At 34.9% G+C, this 23,810-nt stretch overlaps 1 protein-coding gene across 1 annotated transcript in view; it reads left to right on the forward strand.

Moving 5' to 3' along the window:
- TTC21B (tetratricopeptide repeat domain 21B) overlaps positions 1-23,810 on the forward strand; it is a 44,582-nt gene that overhangs the window by 3,250 nt on the left and 17,522 nt on the right. The window contains exons 6-21 of the mRNA XM_050900019.1: positions 471-637; positions 4,111-4,233; positions 6,183-6,340; positions 6,738-6,822; positions 8,388-8,486; positions 9,085-9,277; positions 10,321-10,418; positions 10,926-11,126; positions 12,976-13,105; positions 13,572-13,729; positions 15,097-15,321; positions 15,845-16,083; positions 16,398-16,470; positions 17,493-17,603; positions 20,749-20,887; positions 22,791-22,897. Coding sequence (XP_050755976.1) covers positions 471-637; positions 4,111-4,233; positions 6,183-6,340; positions 6,738-6,822; positions 8,388-8,486; positions 9,085-9,277; positions 10,321-10,418; positions 10,926-11,126; positions 12,976-13,105; positions 13,572-13,729; positions 15,097-15,321; positions 15,845-16,083; positions 16,398-16,470; positions 17,493-17,603; positions 20,749-20,887; positions 22,791-22,897 — 2,306 coding nt within the window. The remainder of the gene's footprint in view (positions 1-470; positions 638-4,110; positions 4,234-6,182; positions 6,341-6,737; positions 6,823-8,387; positions 8,487-9,084; positions 9,278-10,320; positions 10,419-10,925; positions 11,127-12,975; positions 13,106-13,571; positions 13,730-15,096; positions 15,322-15,844; positions 16,084-16,397; positions 16,471-17,492; positions 17,604-20,748; positions 20,888-22,790; positions 22,898-23,810) is intronic.

Genomic DNA, 23,810 nt, shown 5'->3' on the forward strand with positions numbered 1-23,810 from the left:
GTGTGGGATTAACCTGATGAGAGCAACTGACAATAACAATGAGGAAGTAAGAAAATGAGCTTTAGTGCTAAGAAACACATCACACATTTTCCAGAGATTCTTGACCTAAATCGTCCTGTGTTCAGCATTTTAGGGTTGCTCTACAGTTAACTGTTTACTTATTTAGCAGACACTGGTATAAATGTGAACCTTATTGTCAAGTTTCCATTTATCTGGCAGAAGTCTCAGCTACAAATCTAAGGTTTAACAAATACCAGGGTTCTTGCACAAATGACCATGTTGATGGGAACCCTCTTCTGTCTTTTACATCTGTATCTGATTAATATTTTTAATTGGGAGGGATTGCCTGTGTGTTTATCAATATACAATACAGAAAACAATGTTTGCTTTGGAAGCCTTTGGCTTATGTGCTACTGTTCTGTAATATTTTGAGATGCTATCAACAAAAGCTCTGAACAAAACCTTTTCAGATCGAGATGCTATTCTAGAGTTGGATGCAAAAATGAAGGAGCAACGTAAAACAGCAGGACAGCAGGCTCTGTACTTTGCTGGCTTATTTTTGTGGCATCTTGGTCGTGAGGACAAAGCCCGTGAATATGTTGATAGAATGATCAAAGTTTCTGGTGGTGGTAAAGAGGTAACTTTTTTTTTCCCCCCTATTTAAAATGGTAATAGGACCATGTATATTGTGAAGCTAGACTTACTGCACCAATGCTATTTGGAGGTTTCCTGTAACTGTTTTCTGTTCTAACAATTTCTTTCTTAATATCATAAATTCATTTGACAGGGCCAAGTAGAGTTCCCATAATGATTTTTTTTGTCCACTAAGAATTCATTTTCACTTAATAAATGAGAGGTCTGCATTGACCAATGGAAATAATAGGTAGTTATGCCAATTTTGCTGGTTGCTACTGAGCGTCATAATTCCTAGCAAAAAACTAAGCGTGATAGTCTCACTAGAGGGAGACATCTGTTTTGCATCTGAAGACTCAAAAATACTCAGAGGATCAGGGATTTAAATTTTCAGCAGTTGTTAAAGGCAAAACTTGCCTAGGGTTTTACTGAATGTAATTCATTTTAAAATCTGTGTAAGTGTTATATGTAGCAATGTCTTCTGCATTTATATACAGACATCAAAATTCACTAGAATCTTTAAAGAGGTTTGTGAAAACTTACTGTGTGGGTTTTTGTTTGTTTTTTTTTAAAGGAGGTATCAGCTTTAATTCAAGGAGAGAAAAAACAAAAAAACTTTTTTTTTGTAGTCAGACATCTTCAAGGCAGAGCTGTTAAAATTGAATGCATAATTGTTCTCTTATGACACTAGTATTAAACACCAAATGTTTCTGATTTGTAATCTACAGTTTTATGGTTTATATGATATTACGTGAGTTAGAAATCTGCAACTATTCTAAACAGTAATTTCTGAAATTACATTATGAATTTAAGTAATGGCTTAGCTTTTGAACTATCAGTGCTTGTTAATTAAAATTGGTAGTTATTTTTAATTACTGGCTAATTTTTACTAATTAAATAATTAAGGACATCACAAAGCATTAATAGGTTAATTTCTTAAAAGAGTAAGGATATGTCTAAGAATATACCACATTTTGGTAAAATAGCAGTATTTATGACTACTTATTGAAACCATAGTAGTTGGTTTTTGTTTGCTTGTTTTTGTTTTTAAGAGACGCTATTTGGGAATGTTGCTTAGTAGGAAATATTTCCAGCTGAAGTATTTAATGGATTTGAAATAATTACAATTTTTTTTTGTTTTTACAGAGCGACATGCACATACATAAAAATGTACATTAGCATTTAAATGTATAGAAAACAAGTAGTTTTCCTTTTTTCTAAGTTCACTTATGCTTATCTCTTTTCCTAGTTTGACAATACAAAGTTATGTGTACTTCTGATTTTTGGGGAGGTGGTTAGGGGCGCTTAAACTTAGTGAAATATGATTTGCTTAATATATACAGTTTGTTTTGATAAGATACTTTATGTACTCCTTATATAGAAGTAAAATACTGTCGTGGTTTAACCCCAGCTAGCAACTAAGCACCACACAGCTGCTTCCCCCTTCCCCCTCCCAGTGGGGTGAGGAGGAGGAAAGAGGGGGAAAAAAAAAAAGTAAAACTCGTGGGTTGAGATAAGAACAGTTTAATAACTAAAGTAAAATATAATACTAACAATAGTAATAATGAAATATATAATAATAATAATAGTAATAAAAAGGAATATAACAAAAAGGAGGGGGAGGAAGGGAAAAAAAACCCCAACCAACCAAAAAAAAAAACCACCAGTGATGCACAATGCAATTGCTCACCACCCACTGACCGATACCCAGTTAGTTCCCGAGCCACGATCCACGCCTCCCGGCCAACTCCGCCCTGTTTATATACTGGGCATGACGTTCCATGGTGTGGAATACCCCTTTGGCTAGTTCAGGTCAGCTGCCCCGGCTATGCTCCCTCCCAGCTTCTGGCACACCTGCTTGCTGGCAGAGCATGGGAAACTGAAAAGTCCTTGGCTTAAGATAGGCGCTACTTAGCAACAACTAAAACATCGGAGTATTATCAACATCATTCTGACACTAAATCCAAAACTCAGCACTGTAGCAGCTACTAAGAAGAAAATTAACTCTGTCCCAGCCGAAACCAGGACAAATACCTCCCTCTTTTTTTAAATGCTTGAGTATATGAATTTCAGCCAGCTTCTGTTGCATAACAAAATCATGACCCTGATTGTTAGCAATTACAAAATATGGCTCTTCTACTAACCTTTGAGTTTTAAATACATGACTCACTTATTTAATTTTATGTTACAAAAGAGCTAGTGATATTTTATAGTTTAAATTTTTGTTTTGATGGCAATTATAATTTGGTTAAATAATCCAGCAATTTAAAATAGATTTGATTTACTTAAGCTATAATTAAATGTCTGGAACACATAACAGAAATAAAATTCATTAATTACAAGTAATAATTCCTTCAATGAAAATACATGTTTCACCTTTTAAAAGTTCTAAGTACTGTATTTTTTTTTTATATGTAATACTGTTGGGAATTTGGGAAATGTCAGATCTTTACCCTTCGCACACAGGTTTTCCTTTTTAAAATTTCTCTCCTTTGTCAGCACCCCATATGTTTCTCAGTGTCTCATATAAACAAAATCTTAAGAAAATATTCTGCAGAAATGTTTACAGAAAATATTCTTACTGTTCTATGCGATCACTTCTGCAAGGTTTTGTTCTGTCTGCTGAGCATGTTAGACTAGTTCAGTGCCGTTGTTTCAGGTTTTTTTTAATCCTGTAAGTATACTATTTGATCAATTTAATGCTGGAATTTTAGGTTATGCTGTAGACTGGTTATAATTTCAAATATGTATTTTAAATAGTTAAAATAGATACTTTAAGTTCTATTGTATTTTTAGGTTATGTCCTGGTTTCGGCTGGGATAGAGTTAATATTCTTCCTAGTAGCTGATACAGTGTTGTGTTTTGGATTTAGTGTGAGAATAATGTTGATAACATGCTGATGTTTTAGTTGTTGCTAAGTAGCGCTTATCCTAAGTTAAGGATTTTTCAGTTTCCCATGTTCTGCCAGCAAGCAGGTGTGCAAAAAGCTGGGAGGGAGCATAGCCAGGGCAGCTGACCCGAACTAGCCAAGGATTATTCCATACCATGGAATGTCATGCTCAGTATATAAACTGGGGGGAGTTGGCCGGGAGGGGCGGATCGCTGCTCGGGCATCAGTCAGCGGGTGGTGAGCAGTTGCATTGTGCATCACTTTTGTTTTGTTAGGTTTTATTTCTCTCTTTTTTGTTATCTTCCTTTTCATTACAATTATTATGATATTTTTATTGTTATTAGTTAGTATTATATTTTATTTTACTGTAGATATTAAACTGCTGTTATCTCAACCCACGAGTTTTACTTTTTTTTTCCAATCCTCCTCGCCATCCCACTGGGAGAGAGGAGGGGTGAGTGGCTGTGTGGTGCTTAGTTGCTGGCTGGGGTTAAACCACGACAGGTTATTTCTACTTATTACTGTATCTAGTATACTTTTTTTACTACCTAGTTCGTGAAGAGTTCCAATCTATATTTTGTTTACAGGGGTTGATTTTGAAAGCATGGCTTGATCTCACCTGTGGGAAAGAAACTCACATTAAAAAAGCTGTGAAATACTTTGATGAAGCACTGCAGGAAGGCAATGATGTTTTTGCTCTGCTTGGTAAAGTAAGTTTACTTCATGATTTTAATGATTCCTAAAAGTCTTACTAGTCTTGTAGAGTGATTAGAGAGATGCTGAGAAGAGTTGTCTATAAGTGAGCTTGTCCAAGGAGTAGAAATATAGTTCAGTCATACTCTTTTTATTCAGAGGAAAAGACTAGGTTCTAGCAGAAATGAAGTTTGAATTTATTTATGAAATTGTTTAAGGAATATAGAACAGTTATCACACAAATTGATTACTAGCACAATAAAAATATACTGACAGTTCTGTTTCCAGTAGTTTGTAGTTAATTTTAACGAGTAGCTGAGGTTCGTAAGACTTCTCACTTTCTTTGTAGATTAGGACAAAGGGGCATGCCTGGGTTGCAGTAATGGTACACTGTGTCTGTTGCCATATACATAATTATGAATTTCTGGGGCATTCTTGTTGTATTATTACATTTCTCTAGTGTAAAACATTGCTGCAGTGCGATATTGCTTCACTAAATACAATTTCCACTTTTTTTTTGATGAACTGGAGTTGGTAACTATTTCTTCCCGCACATCTGTGTTTCTTTTAAGTATGTTAAAAAGATGGGCTTTTTTCTTTTTTTCTTGGAATAAAATTAGTTACCAGATGATACTTTAGGGTCCATTAGCCACCAATGTAAAAAACAAAGGTATAGATTAAATACATTTAGTCTAAATGTATATTGAGGTTATGATTTCACTATGTACACAAGAAAAACTGTTTTTATTCATGTATTTATATGTAAGAAATGAGGTTTCAAATCACCTGAAAATCTAAAAGTATGTGTGATATCTTCCTTTTTGCACGGGACACCTATCCACAGTACAGAATTGCTGTGTGCCATGGTAAAAAAAGTAATAGTTGAACACTGTAGTGTGATCATCTGTGAACATTGTTAACACTCTTTTTTAATTGTCATTAGTCCACTTCAAGTGTTCGTTTTGACTGTATTTCATTAAGAGAGTGGCATGAATTTTCTTTACACATTTTTCTGTTTCAGAGTATACTACTTGTTTGTATCACAGACATTGTTACTCATTAATGTAATGTTTGTTTAATATTCTAAAGCTAAATGCAGAAAAAAAATTGTTCAGTGAAAATAAGAAGACTAAAGTTCAGGAGAGAGTGCACAATGGTATTTGGTTAGGCATGTCTGCTTGGCTGTATGCGGACTGTTGAGTTCAATTACCAGTGTATCTCAAATTTAGTTACTGCAATTAGATTTTAGACAGACAGCTATCTTGCTATGGCTTAAGAAATTAACTCTCAGAAACTACTATGTTTGCACCATTTCTATCTGAAAAATATGAAATAAAATGGTATGTACAAAGTCACCTGGAATATGGTAAGTAAATTTTAAGCATCAAAACAAAACAGGATTTAAGCCCTAAATTGATTTCTACTCGAATTAATTTAAAACTGTGATACTTGATACTTCTGAAGTAGTTTTGTATTTGGAGTACCCTGTAAATTGCTTTACAATTAAAAAATTGTTAATTCTGGCAACAACAACAGTGACCTACTGAGTGTGGGTTTTTAGATGGTACATACCACAGGACTTGAAAAAATGTTTAATCTGTGGGTTGTGTTCAATATCCTAAAATTGTGAGATGCTTTATACAAAGTTGTTTGAAACCTAATAAGACAATTTTACTCTTCAGCCACATCTCTCTGTCTTTTTCTTGCTTGTAACTGACTAGTAACTTGTAAATGCTGTAATTACCTTTGTTGTAGAGTGCTTACCACACACCAGGTTTTACATGTCATCTTTTGTTATTTGATTGTTGCAGTATCTGTAGTTGTGGTTGATGCTGAAGTAAAACTGTTACTTAAAGATTTTTCTCTCACTAGCTCTTTTTCCTGGTTTCTGTGTGAAGGAACTTCTGAGTCTTCTCACCTATGTGAGTGTACACGCTTTTGATGTGACTTCTCTTCCTTCCATTAGGCACACTATTTTGAGGTCCGACAGAATTATTCAGGAGCTCTGGAAACTGTGAACCACATAATTGCAAACTTTCCAAACTTCATTCCTGCTTTCGTAAAGAAAATGAAGCTACAACTAGCCTTGCAGGACTGGGAGCAGGCAGTTGAAACGGCACATAGGTTGAGTATGAAGTAGCACACTGCTAATTATGTTGTTGCCATGTTTACACTGTAAGAACACTTTGAAACAGAAGTAGGTAGGATTCGATTCATTTTTTATGAATTTGAATTAGTTAAATCAGTTTAAAAAAAAAAAAATTAAAGTAAGTTTTATTAGAACCCAACCTTGCAATTCTGTGATAGTGTTGATACTATATCAATCCGTGAATCCACTTTGGATGTAAGAGGACCTTTTTTGAGATAGGCATGAAGTAACAAAGCTGTGCTTTCAATTGAGAGGTATGACTTAAAGTGACTGTGCAATACAAGTTATTTGATTCCTCTTTTAGGATAAAACAGACGATTGAGCAAAGGTTTTGTTTTGGTTTCTTTACATTCACCTTTTGTTTGGCTTTAGACTATTGCAGAAAGATGCCCTCAATTTAGAAGCCATAAGAATGGAGGCCCTGCATTATCTGTGCAGGGAAGGAAATGTATCTGAGGTGAGTCTTTATTAGCAGACTGTTAAGCGTAACACAGCCTTTGTAGGGACTAGATGCCACATCTACTATCTTTATGTCCTCTCCTCATATACTTTGTCTGGTCCTGTGCTACACTACTTATCTGCAGGAAGAGGTATATTCACCTATTCTGACTCGAATGGCTACTCTAGCTTATTGTTGGGATGTTTTCTGGATGCCAAGGGAAACATAATTTTTTTACCTCCATCTTTCCAGAGAACAGGAATCAAGCCAAACAGAAGTCTCCTCTGGACAGTTAATTGACTCATAGTGATTTGAATCATCAAAGCAATCTTTTATTGTTTAAATGCTCTTTTGATAAATTTGTAAGTTATTGTAAGCCTTCCGTTAATTTTAAGTATTTTATTAATTGAAATAAGGGAAATAATGAGTTCTTGTAGTGATAAACTTTTGGAAGGGGGTCATAGTCACTTAACAGCAGTCTGCGATGTTAGGTTGTATAGCCTGTGCTTTGTTCACCCTTTTTTGACAATTACTGGGGGTTTTTTTAGCTCTAAGAATTCTCTTTAACTTTTCCTTCTACCCCAAAGATCCTTTTCTGCACAGGGATATATGCATGTATTTTCTACATATGCTGCTTGTGCCATTTTTCAGGAAACTTTAAAATGCGTTATGTAAATTGTCACAAAAAATCATTAAATAATTTAAAATATATTTTTCTCATGCAAAAATGCTGGTATAATTTAAGTGGAGATTTAGCAAAAAAAGTAAAGTGTTTTCAGTGTTTCGTAGGTTTTTTCAAGTTCTAGAGAAAAAGGTATTTTAGGTTGTTTAACACATTTTTAGTTGTTGCAAAGAACTCTTTAGTCATTAGTGTACTTATAATTTAAGTCTTTCTTATGCACAATCATAGGAAATATGGAGAAACAGTAACAATTGCAGACTCCAATTCAGTAAAACCATCCAGGAATGAAACTTGCTGAATATGGTAGGGTGTAAAAAAAAGATTCTGGGGTAAAATGTCAGATGTGACTAAGACCTATGTCTAGGAAAAAATTCAAAAAACTGATGAGATTTAAACATGATTCAGGTGTCTACATCTAAAATCATATTAAAAAACCCCTTGTACCTTATTATTGTAACCCCAGAAATGTCTAAAGTACCTTAGACATTTAGGTGGTTTGAGAAACTGCGATGTTAAAAGTCTGAGCATCTGGAAGTGCTTTGGTTTTAAGCATGCGTGTCTGTATCACACTGAAGCCTGAACAAGATTCACAGATCGGATTCCTCGGACTATCTTGCTTTATGGGACTCTTCTATTATATCAGATTCAGCTCAAGTCTTTCACTTTTTTTAGAGCATGTATAGAGGACACATGATCTACTTTATTGTCACTTTACTATTCCAAAGTATTTTTCTAGGAATTCCAAAATAAATCTAACTCCTAGCCCTGAAGACTTCTGAGTTTAAATTTCAAGATGATATTGCATGGTAAAATATGTGACTAGTTTTTAGTGAAAACTGTTCAACTGTCCTAATCTGTTCATTCTTTCTATTACTTCTTATGTTACTCCTTTTTCTCCAAGGCTTCAGCAAGACTGGGAGACCTGATTAAAGCATTGGACAGGTTAGAACCACGTAATTCGCAGCTCTTCTATAAAATGGCTTTAGCTTTCAGTAGAACAGTGAGTATGCTTTTTTTTTCTTAAGCAGCATACAACTATCTATATATCCTGGTTTTTGTTTTATTTTCTGGTAGACAGATGTTAAATGTCTACTAAAAAGTAGAAGATTGCAGACAATTGAAATAGATTATCTTGCGTAGCCTTTGGTAACTACATTTTTAAAGTTTTACTTTCGGTATGAATTCCAATACTTAAGCCATCTCATTCCAAAAATCTTTTTAATGCTTGCTTTTAAATGAGAAACAGGTTTCCAATGAAAATACACTCAAATGTCCACCAACCATATTCTTCATGTAGGTAAGTGACAAGGTTAATCACATAGCCTTGAAACCAAAGGTTTCTTTCATCTTGGTATTTATCAGAATCGTTTTAAGGAAGCATTCAAAGCACCTATCAACTATTCCTTATTGTATGGTATTGTATATTTATGTTTGAATCCAGCACACTTTAATGTCACAATTTTTATAGAATTACTACAGATTATATTAGTCTTATATGAGATGTTGTCTCAACTGCTACAGCAATATTCAGTGTGTTTTTCTAAGTGAATATGAAAAATAAGAAAAACTTAAGATTTAAAGATTATTCTTGCCATTAGTGTGGCCGGAACCAGCTCATCCTTCAACATACGCAAACTTTAGTTGAAAGAGCATCTGATTTGGCGTCCGACAATGCAGAATTTGCTACTGAACTTGGCTACCAAATGATTTTACAAGGGAAAGTGAAAGAAGCTTTAAAGTGGTACAAGACTGCTATGACACTTGATGAAACAAGTGTTTCTGCACTAACTGGTAAGGTCTTACACTTTCTTTTGTTTTTTACTGGTCTTAAGACACAGACAATGCTTTTTTGATCAAGTTTTCCTACTAGTGCTGCTAGTAAAATCTAGAACCATTACAACAGGAGCATTGGGCAGTACTTCCTGAATCATGTTATGCTGTCTTCCTTGTAGCAACAGTTTCTCCTCACTGGATATGTCTTTTGGTCTTCCTTTTGAAAAGTGAAACTTTCCTCTTTTAAATTAGAACTCTCAAAGTAATGGTAAGGACAGAGATGTGGCTGGTTTTTGGGGGTTTTTTTATTTGTTTTGTTTTTTAAATTTTATTTCTGTAGTGCCTAAGAACTAGTGAACTCTTAGGCACTACAAAAATAAAAAATTCAAGGGTAGTTGATAGAACAAGCTGTCCATGGCTACATATGTGTCTAAATTAGATTGAAAAACAATCAAGTCAAAACATCTGATATTTTTGATGTACATGTTACCTTCTTTGAAAAAAAAATTGCTTTTGGTAAAGTCCAATTGCTGTCAAGAAAATGGAGAGTAAATATGGCATACTTGCTTCACAGATTTTCCCCTGCATTTTTTCTCCTTGACTGTGTCATTGCCTTCTAATCTGAAACTTCAAACAGTACAAAAAATTTAGAGGGTAGGAATGGTTTTTGTGTGTGGTTAGGGGTGTGGGGGGGGTTTTTTAATTTAATTTTGCTTCTTGTACTTGTTCTGAGTTCAGAAGCCGAACTTTATGGTGCTTCTACTTAGTCTAGAACCAGCTGAAGATTTACTGTTTTAAACTTTGTGGTATAAGGGATGAGATCTTTCCATGAAACTTGCTTTATAGCATTGCATATATTAATGTATCAATCGTGTATCATCTATCCTAGGTATTTCTAAGTACTTAAAATCTGCGTTACCGTAAATCTTGATCTATTCTTTCTTCTCATATCACCACTTTATGAAGAGGTTGAGGAGAGAAAAAGTTAATTCTGGAAAACAAAGCATGTGCTTGACTAGGAAGATGAATCTGCAATAAAATGTTTAAATATGTTGTTACAGGAATTATCCGTTGTCAGCTAGTACAAGGGCAATTAGAAGATGCAGAGCAGCAGTTGGAGTTTCTTAATGAAATTCAACAGTCCATTGGGAAATCTGGGGTAGGAGACATCTTCCTTCATTAAAATACTTTGATTACAATCTGAATTGTGGTCTACTAGCTACTTCATGTTCTGTATTTCAGTCACTTGAGCAGAGCATTCTTAATGGAGTACTGTTAAATCTAAATCTCAGTTTTTCTTCCTATCAGTCTAAGTTAATGTGTTGCATAACTGCAGCACAAGGCTGTTTGCTTGCAGAGCAAAACCATCATTGCCTTCCTGTGGTGCTTTATCTCTGAAGATAAGTTTCAAATGTCAGGAAGGGAGGGATATTAGTTATTTTCAGGATTTTGCGCTCAGAAAAATTTAGAGCTTCTTGCACAAGTTAAAGGAATGCATTGATATGATAATCATCAGTGTCACTTACAGGGAACATACTAAATGTCTTACAGTATCCCTAAACATAAAGAAGAAATGGCTAACATTAATGATTATGTAGTATTGTATGAGTAACAGATGAACGTATCTGGAATATGGAGAATGTTTTATTTCTTTTTTTTTCTGTAGGAATTATCTTTCTTGCGTGCAGTCCTAGCTATGAAAAAACATAAGAGACAAGAAGAAGTTATTGCCTTATTGAATGATGTTCTGGATACTCACTTTTCATCTTTGCATGGTTTTCCTCTTGGTGTGGAATATTTTGAAAAACTAAACCCTGATTTCTTGCTAGAAATCATTAGGGAGTATCTTAATTTTTGCCCAGCACAGGTAAGCAGCTGTAGATCACGTCTGTCTGAAAGTGGAAATTATTCTTGGATTTCATTTTGAGATCAGTTAATCATGAAGCAAAAATTTAGAATATTTTCCCTTCTAAAATGTGAATTTATTTGAAGTAAAAGTTTGTTTTAAGATATTATTCCACTCTTTAATCAAAATAACTATGAAAATACATCTTTTGTGAAGTGAGCAAGTTGCAATAATGACACCTGAGGAAAACTGGGATATTTGTTTAACGCACTGTGTGTGTGTATTTATACTTTTTTAGTACCTCTTTTGATCAGGAAACTCTAACACTACAGTGAATAGAGCTGTCTCAATATGAAGCTAGGATGTTCACACTGACAGTCCTATTCTTGAAATATTTTTGTCAGCTCAGGATATCTTTTCAATATACATATGTTCTTTCTTCGTTTCAGTTTCTTTTGTGTGTTGGTAAAAATCAGTGGAACACTACTTTTTTTTGTATTATTACTAATTCCAAAGAAAAACCTTACTTACTTAGATGGCTAATTTTCTGTGACTGAATTTGCTTGTGCTAGTTTTGGCAACAAAGGCATGTAGAACTTAATAAACTGAACGGGGACCTGACATCTCTAAAGCAGAGGAAACGCATTTGAATTTTCTTTAAATAGTGTGTTCCTTAAATAGATTATTCTTCTGAAATAGCTGAGAGCCGACTTTTGTTATCCTGTCATTAGCAGATTTCTAGTCTAATTATAGAACCTTCCCATAAATATTTGTTTATGTACAGTTTTAAAATTTAACAGGCGAACAAGTACTTTTCCGTTGTTGTGATCTGTCCCACCATCTGTAAGGAAACAGTAATGTTTGAAAGTCTTAAAACATCAGTAGCAAAGACAATTTCATGTCACAGATGGAGATAAATCAGAAGTGTCATTCTATGTGGTGATGTCTTGTCTGAAGATTTCCCTGGAGTATATTCCAGAAGTACTTAATGGCAATGATGGTTTTTAATTTGGAATTAAAACTTTTTCCTGAACTATTGTCCATATAAAGGTTTGTAAAAGAAAAGATAGGCTTTTCCTGAAGTTTCATTATCTCTTTATTGCAAAAAGGAGTTTGTGCTATTAGAAAGTGAGGAGTTTAGCCAGGTGGTGGAGGCTTCCAGTTAGATAGTGGAGGATTGCTGCTTCCCAAGGGCATGGGTCCTGTGGAAATGTTACTTGTGAACAGAAGGATCTTTAGGTTGCCTTTTCCTTTTTTATATATAACAGTTAGTAACTAGCTAAAGTAATAGAGGGAAATGAACAACATTTCTGATAATGAGCAACTAAAATGTGGTACATTTGTACTAGCAGTTTACATGAAAGTAGCTATTTCTCAGCTGCTATTTTCAGTTTGTTGCTAGCAGTATGGATATGTTCTGTGGCATGGAATGAGGGTAGGAGGGACAGGACCAGAACCTTTTCTTCTCATCCTTCTGGTCATTCATTCCAACTTCAGCTCTCTTGAAATTTAGTTCATGTTACCATTGTGTTGGATGAGTTGGCATGGTAATTCAGAGTATGCCACCAAATGTTTATGGACCGACTCTTCAGCTTATGACAGGGCTGAAGTGTGTTATCATCCTTGAAGTCCATGAGTCTGTCTTGTGTTCCTGCTGATAGCAAGAAGTTGCCCTCTTAAATTTAAAACTTTTTTTATATTTCTTCACAATGACAGCTTTCAGCTTGTTGGGCTGAAGAAAATAACAATGCTTTGCTATTGCTCATTTGAGTTTAAAGTGAAGCTTAGACTTAAAATGAAATCTAAGTCCAAACCCTGTCAACTGAAATGTTGTTTTTTGTTTTTTGTTTTTTTTTTTTTGTAATCCTAGCCTGCAAGTCCTGGGCAGTCTCCTTCACCGCTTCTCAAGCACTGTGCATCTGTTCTTGAAACTGTGGTAAAAACTGTGCCTGGTCTTCAACAAGCTGTCTTTCTAATTGCAAAAGTGAAATACTTGTCAGGTAGTAGTTATATGAATGGTTAGCTATCCACCTCTTTAGTTTGTTTAATATAAAAAATTAATTTCACACTTTTAAATCATAATGAATATTTTTCTTTCACTGCAGAACACTGCCTTACAGCTAAGTGAAGGACATCTGCACTGCCTTTTTTTGTGATTTGTATGAGCGTATCTTAATTGTACAGACACATAAACATGGTATTTCTTTATCTATTGCTTCCAAAAAAGATCACTTACTGAATGATTTACAGATGGAACAATGGGAAAATATCTTACCTTTGACCTGGTTTTGATTTCATTTCATAGCCACATAATACTTTGTATATGAGTTGATTCACTAAATGCTCACATTTATTTAAAAAAAACCCCAAATTATAAAATTGGTGAATAATTAATAAATGCTCTGTATTTAACCTCTGTATTTCGTATCAACTACTTTTTTCCACTTTCCCTTTTTAACTTCCTAGGGGATATTGAAGCAGCCCATAGTAATCTACATTACTGTCTTGAAAGGAATCCTTCGTATGCAGATGCACACTTACTGATGGCCCGGGTGTATTTGGCTCAAAACAATACTAAACTATGTTCTCAATCCTTGGAACTTTGTCTGAGCTACAATTTTGAGGTGAGTTGGACAAAAGAATGAAACCATTTTATTCAGTCAATCATCTGAAGTTGTATGGTTTTGTATATAGTAATTTTTAAACTGAACTTTTTATGACTCTTCCACTACAAGTTTAATATCTAAATGTTTATATGAACATGGTATCTGAATATTTATCAAAGAAATGACCATAAGGACAAAACTAATACTTTGTTGCAACACATTGAAATTGTTTTAAAATACAAAAGAAAGAAATGGTAACTTTTTCTCAAATCCTTACATAAATATTAAAAATGTTACATAAACAGAACTTGTAATTCCAGACTAACCTTACAACAGTCTTTAAAAGCCAACACAGAAGGACTGGAAGAGTGATCCAATGTTGTTTCTGGACTTTTTGCACAGATGTACAATTGCTAATGAAGATATGCACAGATGCATGAGGGGAATCAGAAGTGTTCTGTAGTTACCTTTTGACAATTCATGCTACTTTAAGCACTCTTAAGTGTTCAGAGAGTAGCCGCATGCTATGCTCTCTTCCATTAATGTCACATCTTTGTCCATCTTTTCTGTCCCTTCAGGAGCAAATTTGGTAAATTAAGCACTGTATTGGAAAACTTTCACTGTTTTGCAGTGGTCCTCACCAGTTTTATTTCTTGGGGCTAATACATTGCAGTATGGGATTTTTGATTTGATGACATCAGTGGAACTTTATGTAGGATTAACAATGAGTTGGGAACACTCTACAAAGCACTCATTAGGTCTGAGTTGTGCTAAGTCTCTTGACAGAGCCTAGCTGAAAAGTGACAAACTACTATTTCCTTGAAAGCATGCTCCCATCTTGGTTCCTTCCTTCAAGTGATGCAAGAAAGCTGAAGATTAACTACCTAGTCAGGAGACACTGAGGTGCTTGCAACTTTGTACATGGTTACATTTCCCTTATCAACGTTTCCTTTTCGTGTGAAGTATGCTGTAAGAAGGTGGAGAAATGGCAGGCAGGACTTGTGCCAAATAATGATTGTAAACTTCTTTTAATTAGTAGCCTGATGAAGTGTGCATACAGCAGTGTGGGAGACTCTCAAAATCCCTTAAAATTCAGTCTAGTTTCAAATAATGCTGTAATGAATGTTTTTCTATCCCGAAGTCTCATCTCATGTAATAGTTTTTCTTTAATTAAAAACTTAATTACTAGTTTGCATACTCTTTGAAAATGCCAGTATTTTCATAAGTAAATTACTGAAATTGAAATTGGATATATTTGGAGGAAAGAAGGAACTGAGGTCAATATTTAAAAAAAAAAAAATTAAAAATCTTCTTTCAGGGGGTTTGAATACTACGCATAAAGTAAAATTTGGAAACTCCTTATCTCATTATATTTTTTTTTTTAGGTGAGAGAACATCCTGTTTATCACTTAATTAAGGCCCAAACCCAGAAGAAGATGGGAGAATTATCAGAAGCTATTAAGACCTTACAGATGGCAAAGAATTTGCCTGGAATGAGAAAACCTACAGCTTCCTCAAAAATGAAAGGAAGAAGAATTGAAATTGATGCAAGTGATCGTGTGTCTGTCTTCCTAGAGTTAGTAGAAGCTCATCGTTTGAATGGAGAACCGGTAAGATGGCAAACTTGTTAAGATGTAATACGTACCTGAAAACAATTTCCTCTTCCCATTAGCAGAAGTGTCTGTCTTCATTAGCTCAGAATAGAAAACCATCACTTCTTTTACCAAGAGGATTTGCTTGGTAAAATTTCCAAGATGTTAATATCTGACTTGACAGCTTGTACCTTAAACTGTACAGAGAAAAAAAAACTACTTGCAGGTGCTCAATTTTGAGTCTACAAAACCCCTTTTAATTTTGAGCATCTCCTTGTATGTATGCAACGCAAATGTTATTTTCTCTACTAAAGCTTTTTCTGGCAGTTCATATCACATAAATTTTATTTACAAAATCAAGAGGGGAAAAAAACGTTTAAAATGTTTTAGCAAAACAAATGGATACTACGGTTTGGGGATTTTGGGTGTTTTTTGGTGGGTTTGTGTAATACTCCCAGACATTCATTTGCTTATGTTGTCTGTATTTTTGGCTGTTCAACAACAGGAAATACACTAATTCTATTGGGTTTATTATTTGCAGCATGAAGCTGCTATAATACTGCAAGACGCCATTAATGAATTTTCTGGAACTCCTGAGGAACTAAGAGTTGTGATTGCAAATGCAGATCTGGCAATTGCTCAAGGAGATGTTGAACAAGCCTTGACTATGCTCCGAAATATTACACCTGAACAGCCTTACTTTGTACAAGCTAAAGAAAAAATGGCAGAAATTTATCTTCAGTACAGGAAAGATAAGAAGTTATATGCTGGCTGCTATAGGTAAAAGTTTGTGGTGTGTGTATATATTTTCCTAGATGTTTCATGGTAGCACGGTGAGCTTGTTTTTTCCCTTTCTACTACAATAAGTCAAATATTTAGTGACATAATGAATTCATTTGAGTAAGTGTTTGTAACATTTAAAACAGTAATTGGAAGTCCTATTTTGGAAAGGTATCTCAGATTTTTTGTTTTATTTTCAGAAATAAAACCCCTAAAATCTGCAGAGGATAAAATCGTTGTGCCCTATTTGTTGTTGTTTAGATACCAGTATTGACATGTTAAATATTGAGCAAGGTTCTGTCTTCTGTTTCCAGAGACCTAGTAGAAAAACTGCCAAGTGCTCATACTTTTCTTCTTCTTGGTGATGCATACATGAATATTCAAGAGGTAAGTGCTTGCTAGAGGTGAATAGAATGATTGAGTCATTTGTTGACTTTGGCAAGTTGAGACAATGTAGCATGCTGACTCTTATTGATTGGTAGTTGGCAAACAGAAGCTCCTTTAGGATGTAAAAAAAAAAACATAATTACTGGCTACAAATGTAACTGTTCTAAGTGCAAAGAAAAAGCTGTTGAAAATGCATTTCTTCTAATAACTGACTGGGTGAAAGTCAAGGAGAGAATTTTATCTGGAAGAACACTGACCTGTAAGACTAACAAAAATCTAAAGTGAGAGCTAAATTAAATTCAGAAAGAAGTTGGAGATGTTTAGAAGAGTTCTGAAGCTTAGAATAATTCTAGGTAACTTAGTTCTCACATTGAAAGTTTTATTTAAAAATTTTAAATTATTGAATTCCTATACATTTTTTACATCCTTTGCTTTCTTGATGAACTGGAAATGTTATTCAGTATTTGTAGAAGACAATGTAGTCAAGTGGACATAGGAATTTGAAGGATACACATTTAAATTCATATTTTGAAAGAATAGATTGGGTTAGGACACACAACTAATAGTTTAGATTACTAGTTTGGGGATCTGTAGGTGATTAATAGTAGTTTACTTACTAATGTTTGCGTGTAGTTGTCTCCTTAATGAAGAATTGTAAAGCAAAAGGGAATTTGTTTAGATCTGCTAGATGGCTAGAGAAATGGATGATCATCCAACACAGTAAAGTTTGCATAAGTTTGTTAACTAGTGAAAATAGTAGTAGAGAAATCAAGAATCAAGTTAATTCAACTCATTTGTTTGCCAAGTTCTCTCCATGTTCTGTTTTAGCATGGAAATGTAAATTTACATGGGCTTTACACTTCCTGCAATTTCATAGTGACCATTCTTCTCTGAGGAGTATTGTAGCTTATGAACCAGTAGTACTTGGCAGTCATTCCTGGAGGTGTTACCAGATTTTGTTTTCTTCATACACTTTTTATCTTAATCCTTGACTTCTGGATTTTCATCTTTTACTGTTGAAGCCTGATGAAGCCATAGAAGTCTACGAGCAGGCCTTGAAGAAAAATCCAAAAGATCCAGCTTTAGCAAGTAAAATTGGAAAAGCCCTAATCAAAACGCATAACTACTCAAAGGTATTCTATAAGTACTGTATTATGCTAATTAAGTATTGTGTCCATTATTGTCAACAATGTGGGCTTTGCCTGATTTTCTTTTCAGGTTGGGTAGAAGAAGCATTTCACTTTAAAGCACTAAACAGACTTTTTATCCTGAAAGTGAGTTTGTAGATCCTCTTCAAAATATCTGGTGAGTCAGCTCTGTGGCCCTTGCACAGGACAGGGAAGGGAAGAAAGTATTTTGGGGCAGCCTGGGAAGGAAGGAAGCAAGCAGGGCTGTAATGCTGGGGAAATGGTGTGATTGTACCCTTGGTGCTTACACACAGGAATCTTGACCTTAGGTCTTTTATGTTTTGTTTAAATCTCACTGAGCCTTTTAATACAATGTTCTTAAATAGTCTCCATGTTGCCAAAAAGACTTAACTGTTTTGTGCTTACAGTATTCTTCTGCATATCTGCTGTGAAAGAAGCTGAGAGGTTTGTTTTTTTTTTTTTTTTGAGGAAGCCAACATCTTCCCAAGCTGGCATGTACATTCTGTACAAGTGGCTTTGACAGGGATTGATAGACAAGTTTAAATTGCAGAGGAATCAGTGCCAACTTCCTAACTTTCAGTATCTGCTCTTTTTTCTAGTCGCTTGTATTGAAATAACAAACAGTAAATAGGTACAGAAAATGCCTGGGAGACCAAGTAAGAGAAATGGCTCTGTAATTTGTTTCAGCAGCACCTCTTCCATAAATGCTTAGCACAATCTTCCTCTGTACTTACAGAAGTTATTTCAAATAATGGTCTCTATCTCTATTGGACCTGGAAGAAGTTAGGAGGAGGGCCACGAAGATGATCGGGGCTGGAGCACCTCCCCTATGAGAAAAGGCTGAGAGAGTTGTGGCTGTTTAGCCTAGAGAAGAGAAGGCTCTGGGGAGACCTTATGGCAGCCTGCCAGTACTTAAAGGGGGCCTACAGGAAAGATGGGGAGGGACTCTTTATCAGGGAGTGTAGTGATAAGACAAAGGGTAACGGTTTTAAAGTGAAAGAGGGTAGATTTAGATTAGATACTAGGAAGAAATTCTTTACTTTGAGGGTGGTGAGGCACTGGAACAGGTTGCCCAGAGAGGCTGTGGATGCCCCCTCCTGGGAAGTGTTCAAGGCCAGGTTGGATGAGGCTTTGAGCAACCTGGTCTGGTGGAGGGTGTTCCTGCCCATGGCAGGGGGGTTGGAACTAGATGATCTTTAAAAGGTCCCTTCCAACCCAAACCATTCTATGATTCTATGAAATCTATTTTCTGCCTTGGATTCAGGACAGGACTATTAGCTCCTATTATCGCTTCTTGTCAGGCTTAATACTGATTGAAGGTTCCAATCTGAGTTTGTGTATTACCAGCCTAGGTAAGTGATACTGCACAGACTCTTTCAAGCAATGTACTAATATGCCATCATCTTACCTGTTTAAAGTTGCATGTTTATTACCATTGTGCCAGGAGGTTGCCTAAGGAGAAACATGGTGTTAGCTCCATGGAGTAAACCCAGCGGTTCTCCATCTTGTGGGAAAGTCTATTTAATAGATTTTTTTTCAGAAAGACAATTAATGACCAAGCAAGTTACCAAGCAGTGACTGGAAAGTTCTGTTGCATAGAAATCCCACTACAGATTTCTTTATCACGTTGAATGTGAAATATTCAGTGTGTTGTTCCAGGGAATATATGGTTTTTGTATTTGTGATGTATGAGCTGGTTCTTGCATATGTGCAATCTGATTAGTCAACTGCACTTTCACTGTTTTCAGGTTGGATAGAAGGAAGGCTTTCACTTTAAAGCACTAAACAGTCTTTTTATCCTGAAAGTAAGTTTGTAGATCCCCTTCAAAATATCTGGCCAAAGGCATGGTTACACATTGATGGATATAAATCTGGTGAATTGTAGTTCTGGTGACTTGTTTGTGGTTTTGGGCCTGCACTCAAAACCATGTTTACTTCTCCCCTTGACCCAGTCTTGTTACATCTCCTAGCCTCAACATTGGCTAGGAGAGTAATAATAGAGGCTTTAACTTCTTATTGTAGGAGAAACAGAAGAAAATGTTTGAGGAAAACTTGCAGGAGCAAATGACTTTATTTGGGCAACCTCAAACTACTGGAGGGTGTGTCCAACTGTGTTTTGTGTTTGCAGTGTTAGAATTTTCACTTGCTTCTGTTTAGGTCAGTGTTACAAGCAGCTCAGTATATGACTCCTATCTTGCTCCATGATACTTCAAACCTTTTGTGTGTGTGTGTGTAATAATGTAATGTACTGTGAGGGTTCCTAGAGTTGCTATAGAAAAACTTGTAATCTGTATGGTGATGAGTATTTTATGGACTTTAGGTTTTTTTATTTTGAGGCTTCAGCTATATTATCCTTAGGATGCTTAAGCCTAAATAGGTTACCTGACTGATATGTGCATCATTATGCATGTTTAAACATGTTCTATTTTAAAACAATAAAAGTTAATAAAATATTTCAAATTCATTTTGGAAATGTGACTTTTCAACTAATTCCAGTTTTCATTTTTCCCTTAGAGAAGTAACATCCTGTGTCAAGATCCTAACTAGTTTATTGATCCAGAACATTGCTTTTTTTTCTCGAGTAAATATATGACTTTTTTAATTGATATGATTGTCACTTTTTATGTTTAAAAATGCAAAGAGAAAAGACCTCTTTATTAGATTATGCTTAGTTGGTATTTTTAAACTTTTCATTACTTCTATCTTCATGTTTTGCAGATAGACTTTGGGAAAATATTTGTCCTTTGTATACAGTAAAACAGAACTTTGTAACTCCAGTCTGACTGGAATTGTACAACTTCAGCAGCTAATGAAAACGTAGTTTAATTGGCAGTGATCATGTCAAAGATAGAACGTGATAACGTGGTTAGGCTATGTAAATGCGTGTTTATCAAAATGTAGGCTCTAGTATTATATTTATCTTTAATTTGGCATTACATTTTTGGAAGCCTCAACTTGCAACTAAATAACATCTTTTTAATACAGTATTTATTAGAAATGACTTGGTTACAAGAGAAGTGAAGAAAGTAGAGAAAACTCTAAGCAGCGTGTCATTAAATACCGAAGTAGCAAGGTTGTTGTCTTTAAGATTTGTCTTTAAATAATACTCAGATTTTTTTCTTCCTTTTAGGCAATCAGTTACTATGAGGCTGCATTGAGAAGCGGTCAACAGAATTTCCTTTGCTATGATTTGGCTGAGCTTTTAATGAAACTGAAGCAGTATGAAAAGGCAGAAAAAGTACTTCAGCAAGCTTTAGATCATGAGCCTGGTAGGAATGTTATTAATTTACAGCAGAACATAAAATTTCTACTGTTGTTTGTGTTTTCTGCATCATTCTAAGGAATAAACAAGTTCCATATAAACTTTTTTGAACTGTAAAACACAGGAAACTATTAAGTGATAAATGTGAAATGCACTCTAAAATAAATTTCACTTACATTTGAAGGTGCTTTTGCCAGGACCTTTAAACTTGGAACATCTGTGATAGATGAAGTCAGTAAATACAATAGCAGAGCTCCACACATGCAAGGTTCTTTCTCTTCTGTGCTAACAAATGTTCTGATTCTGAATTGATCAAGTAGATGAGTCATTCCTGCTGTTAGGGAATGGTTGTTTAGGTGGTAAATGCTACCCAGGATCTTTCAGAGCAAAGAGATTGAACTCGTTGAAGATGTCTCTTAGGACCCTCTTTTTACACGTTAGGAATATTCACTTACAAAGCTAAAACTTTTGGATTTTTTTCCTTGTTTTTGTTAAAAGGCAATTAAGAAGTTTTAAGGTGTTTAGTGTGAGCTAGTGAGCTATACCCTTAATTAAGTGGTTTAATTATATTTGTTAACTTTTGTGGCTATCTGAATACAGAAATAGTTAGTATTATCAAGTCTTATTACTAGTCCCTCCTGTAAGTTTTTCTTATGTCACTGTTTACTGGTCTTTCATACTGTGCAGGGGAGTGTTGGTTTTCTGTCTTACTTCTTACTGAAAAAATCCTCTGATTTAACGTTATATTCCTGTATTAGTTAAGCTTTTGAGGATCTGGCTAATTTAATAATCATGCTCCAGACAGCTTGATCTTCTAGTGTGGAAATATAAATTAGCAGTAAATACAGTTTCCGCCATGTACTTTAAAATCTTCTCTTCCATTTTACAATGAAGCAAAAAGTACATAAGCCAATATCCTTTTTGTATGTCTTTGATGTACATGCGTTCTCTACATGAAAAAAAAAAGTATATCTCGTTGGTTGATCGGGAAAATTATTGAACAGTTTAATATCTTTTTTTAGAAATGCTAAAATATCCTTTGTTTGTGAAAGAAAAATGAAATATAGGAAATGTACTGGAGGGAATGATCTTCTCCAGGCTGGATACATGGCCTGATCTCTGATTTAGACTAGCATGTCACAATTACAGCACTTTGAAGACAGTTTGCTAATAGAGTATAGCTCAATATACTTTTATTTTTTTAATTTTAATAAAGATAAAACATGGATTTTGGTGGCTTTTATGTTTAAATGTGGAACTGTGCTCAAGATAACACTTCTTCAATAGATCAAAATGAATACAAGCCAGGGAGAACTTGTATTCTTCAAATATTATTTTATGCATATATATTTTAACCATTATTCAAAAGTAGCTTGCTGTTTTTTGAGTAGATACTGAAATATTTAGTTAAAATAACTGTTTGTATTCATGTTTGTTCCAGACTCTAGCAAAAGAAAGGTAGTTTGAGGTCTGACTAGAAATTTCATCAAACAGTCTTATGCTTTGGGTGTACAGTAGCACTCATTGAATCAATTTGGACATTTTTCATTGACTTTGAGGAGGATTTAGACAAGAAATGTCAGGAGCGGCTTCATTTCCTGTCCATTTAAATCAAAAGCTTTTCTTTCATATTTCTGAGAATGCAAATAGACTAGACAGTGAATTTTTTTGTATTCCTTTTGCATCTTTCAATGTCTCGGGCCTTTAATCTCGCTCTGTTTGTAGGTTGTAATGTTTATTCTGCCCACTAACAACACACAGAGTCAAATCACAATCCTAAATACATAAGACTGAGCAGTGAACTTTTCACTTAAGCTCTTGCCTGGACTACGTGGAGAGCTTCATCTTTCTTTGACTTTACCAGGATCAGTTCTTACAAGAATAATGTTTGTTTAATGTAATTCTTATAGTTAATGAATTGTCTTCTCTGATGGAAGATGGACGTTACCAGGTGCTTCTGGCAAAAATTTACAGCAAAATGGAGAAGATTGATGAAGCTATTGTTTCATTACAACAGGTAAAGGGGAAAACAAAACCCTATGAAAGCTTGCAATGTCCTCGCTTTTATCCCTAGTTTCACTTTTATCCCAGATTCTAACCATAATATTTTTGTGAATGAGGAAAACACCTACATGGTAGGGATAAAGCACCAGTGACTGGTGTGAAATATAAAGACATAAGTGGTTAGAAAGCCTAAGCTCTTTGTGAGCAGTGTTATCTGAATTTTAGATCAGAATGCAGGCTTGTACTGGAAGCCTGCATTCATACTGTGCCTTCATTTGTTTGTGGAGCATAGTTTTAGCAGAGCAGGTAAAAACAAAATTGGCTATGGGGACAGTTAGGTTACATATCTGTAGCTCAGCATTGAACACCACTCATAGAACAACCTGGAACAGCTTTCAATGGCTACCTGTCATTTTGTTGTACTGATGTTTATTTTAAATAGCAATAATAAGATCTGTTCATTCTGGAGTTGAATATTATCACTCAGACTGAGGCTTGAAAGAACAAAGTCGGAAGCTAGAGATAATTTAATCCATTTAGAAGACGCTTTCTCAACACAAAGGTTGAGCAAGAGATTGGGTCAGTACATTCTCTTCCATTGTACCTCCACTCTGTCACAGAAAAAGTAAGCCTTGGTAGCATCTTCTGACCAGCAAGAAAAGTAAATTGTGTAGATTGGTTAGAAAGATAATTGTACATAAGAGTTAAAATCCTACTGATATTGCTATTTAATCTGTTGTTAAATTCTTACTTCTTTTTTCCTTATAATGTACTTCTTTCTTTCTCAAAGTTGACTTCTTTCCCTCTTTCTCCTTTAGTAAATTTCCCCCAAAGCAGTCTACTTCTCTTACTCATTTCTTTACTACTTTAATTCTTTCAGTTTTCTCACTGTATCACACTTCAAAAACTTTGTGTTTGTCTCTCTC

This window comes from Gymnogyps californianus, chromosome 7 (genome assembly GCF_018139145.2).
Source record: "Gymnogyps californianus isolate 813 chromosome 7, ASM1813914v2, whole genome shotgun sequence".
In the NCBI taxonomy this organism is placed as follows: Eukaryota; Metazoa; Chordata; class Aves; order Accipitriformes; family Cathartidae; genus Gymnogyps; species Gymnogyps californianus.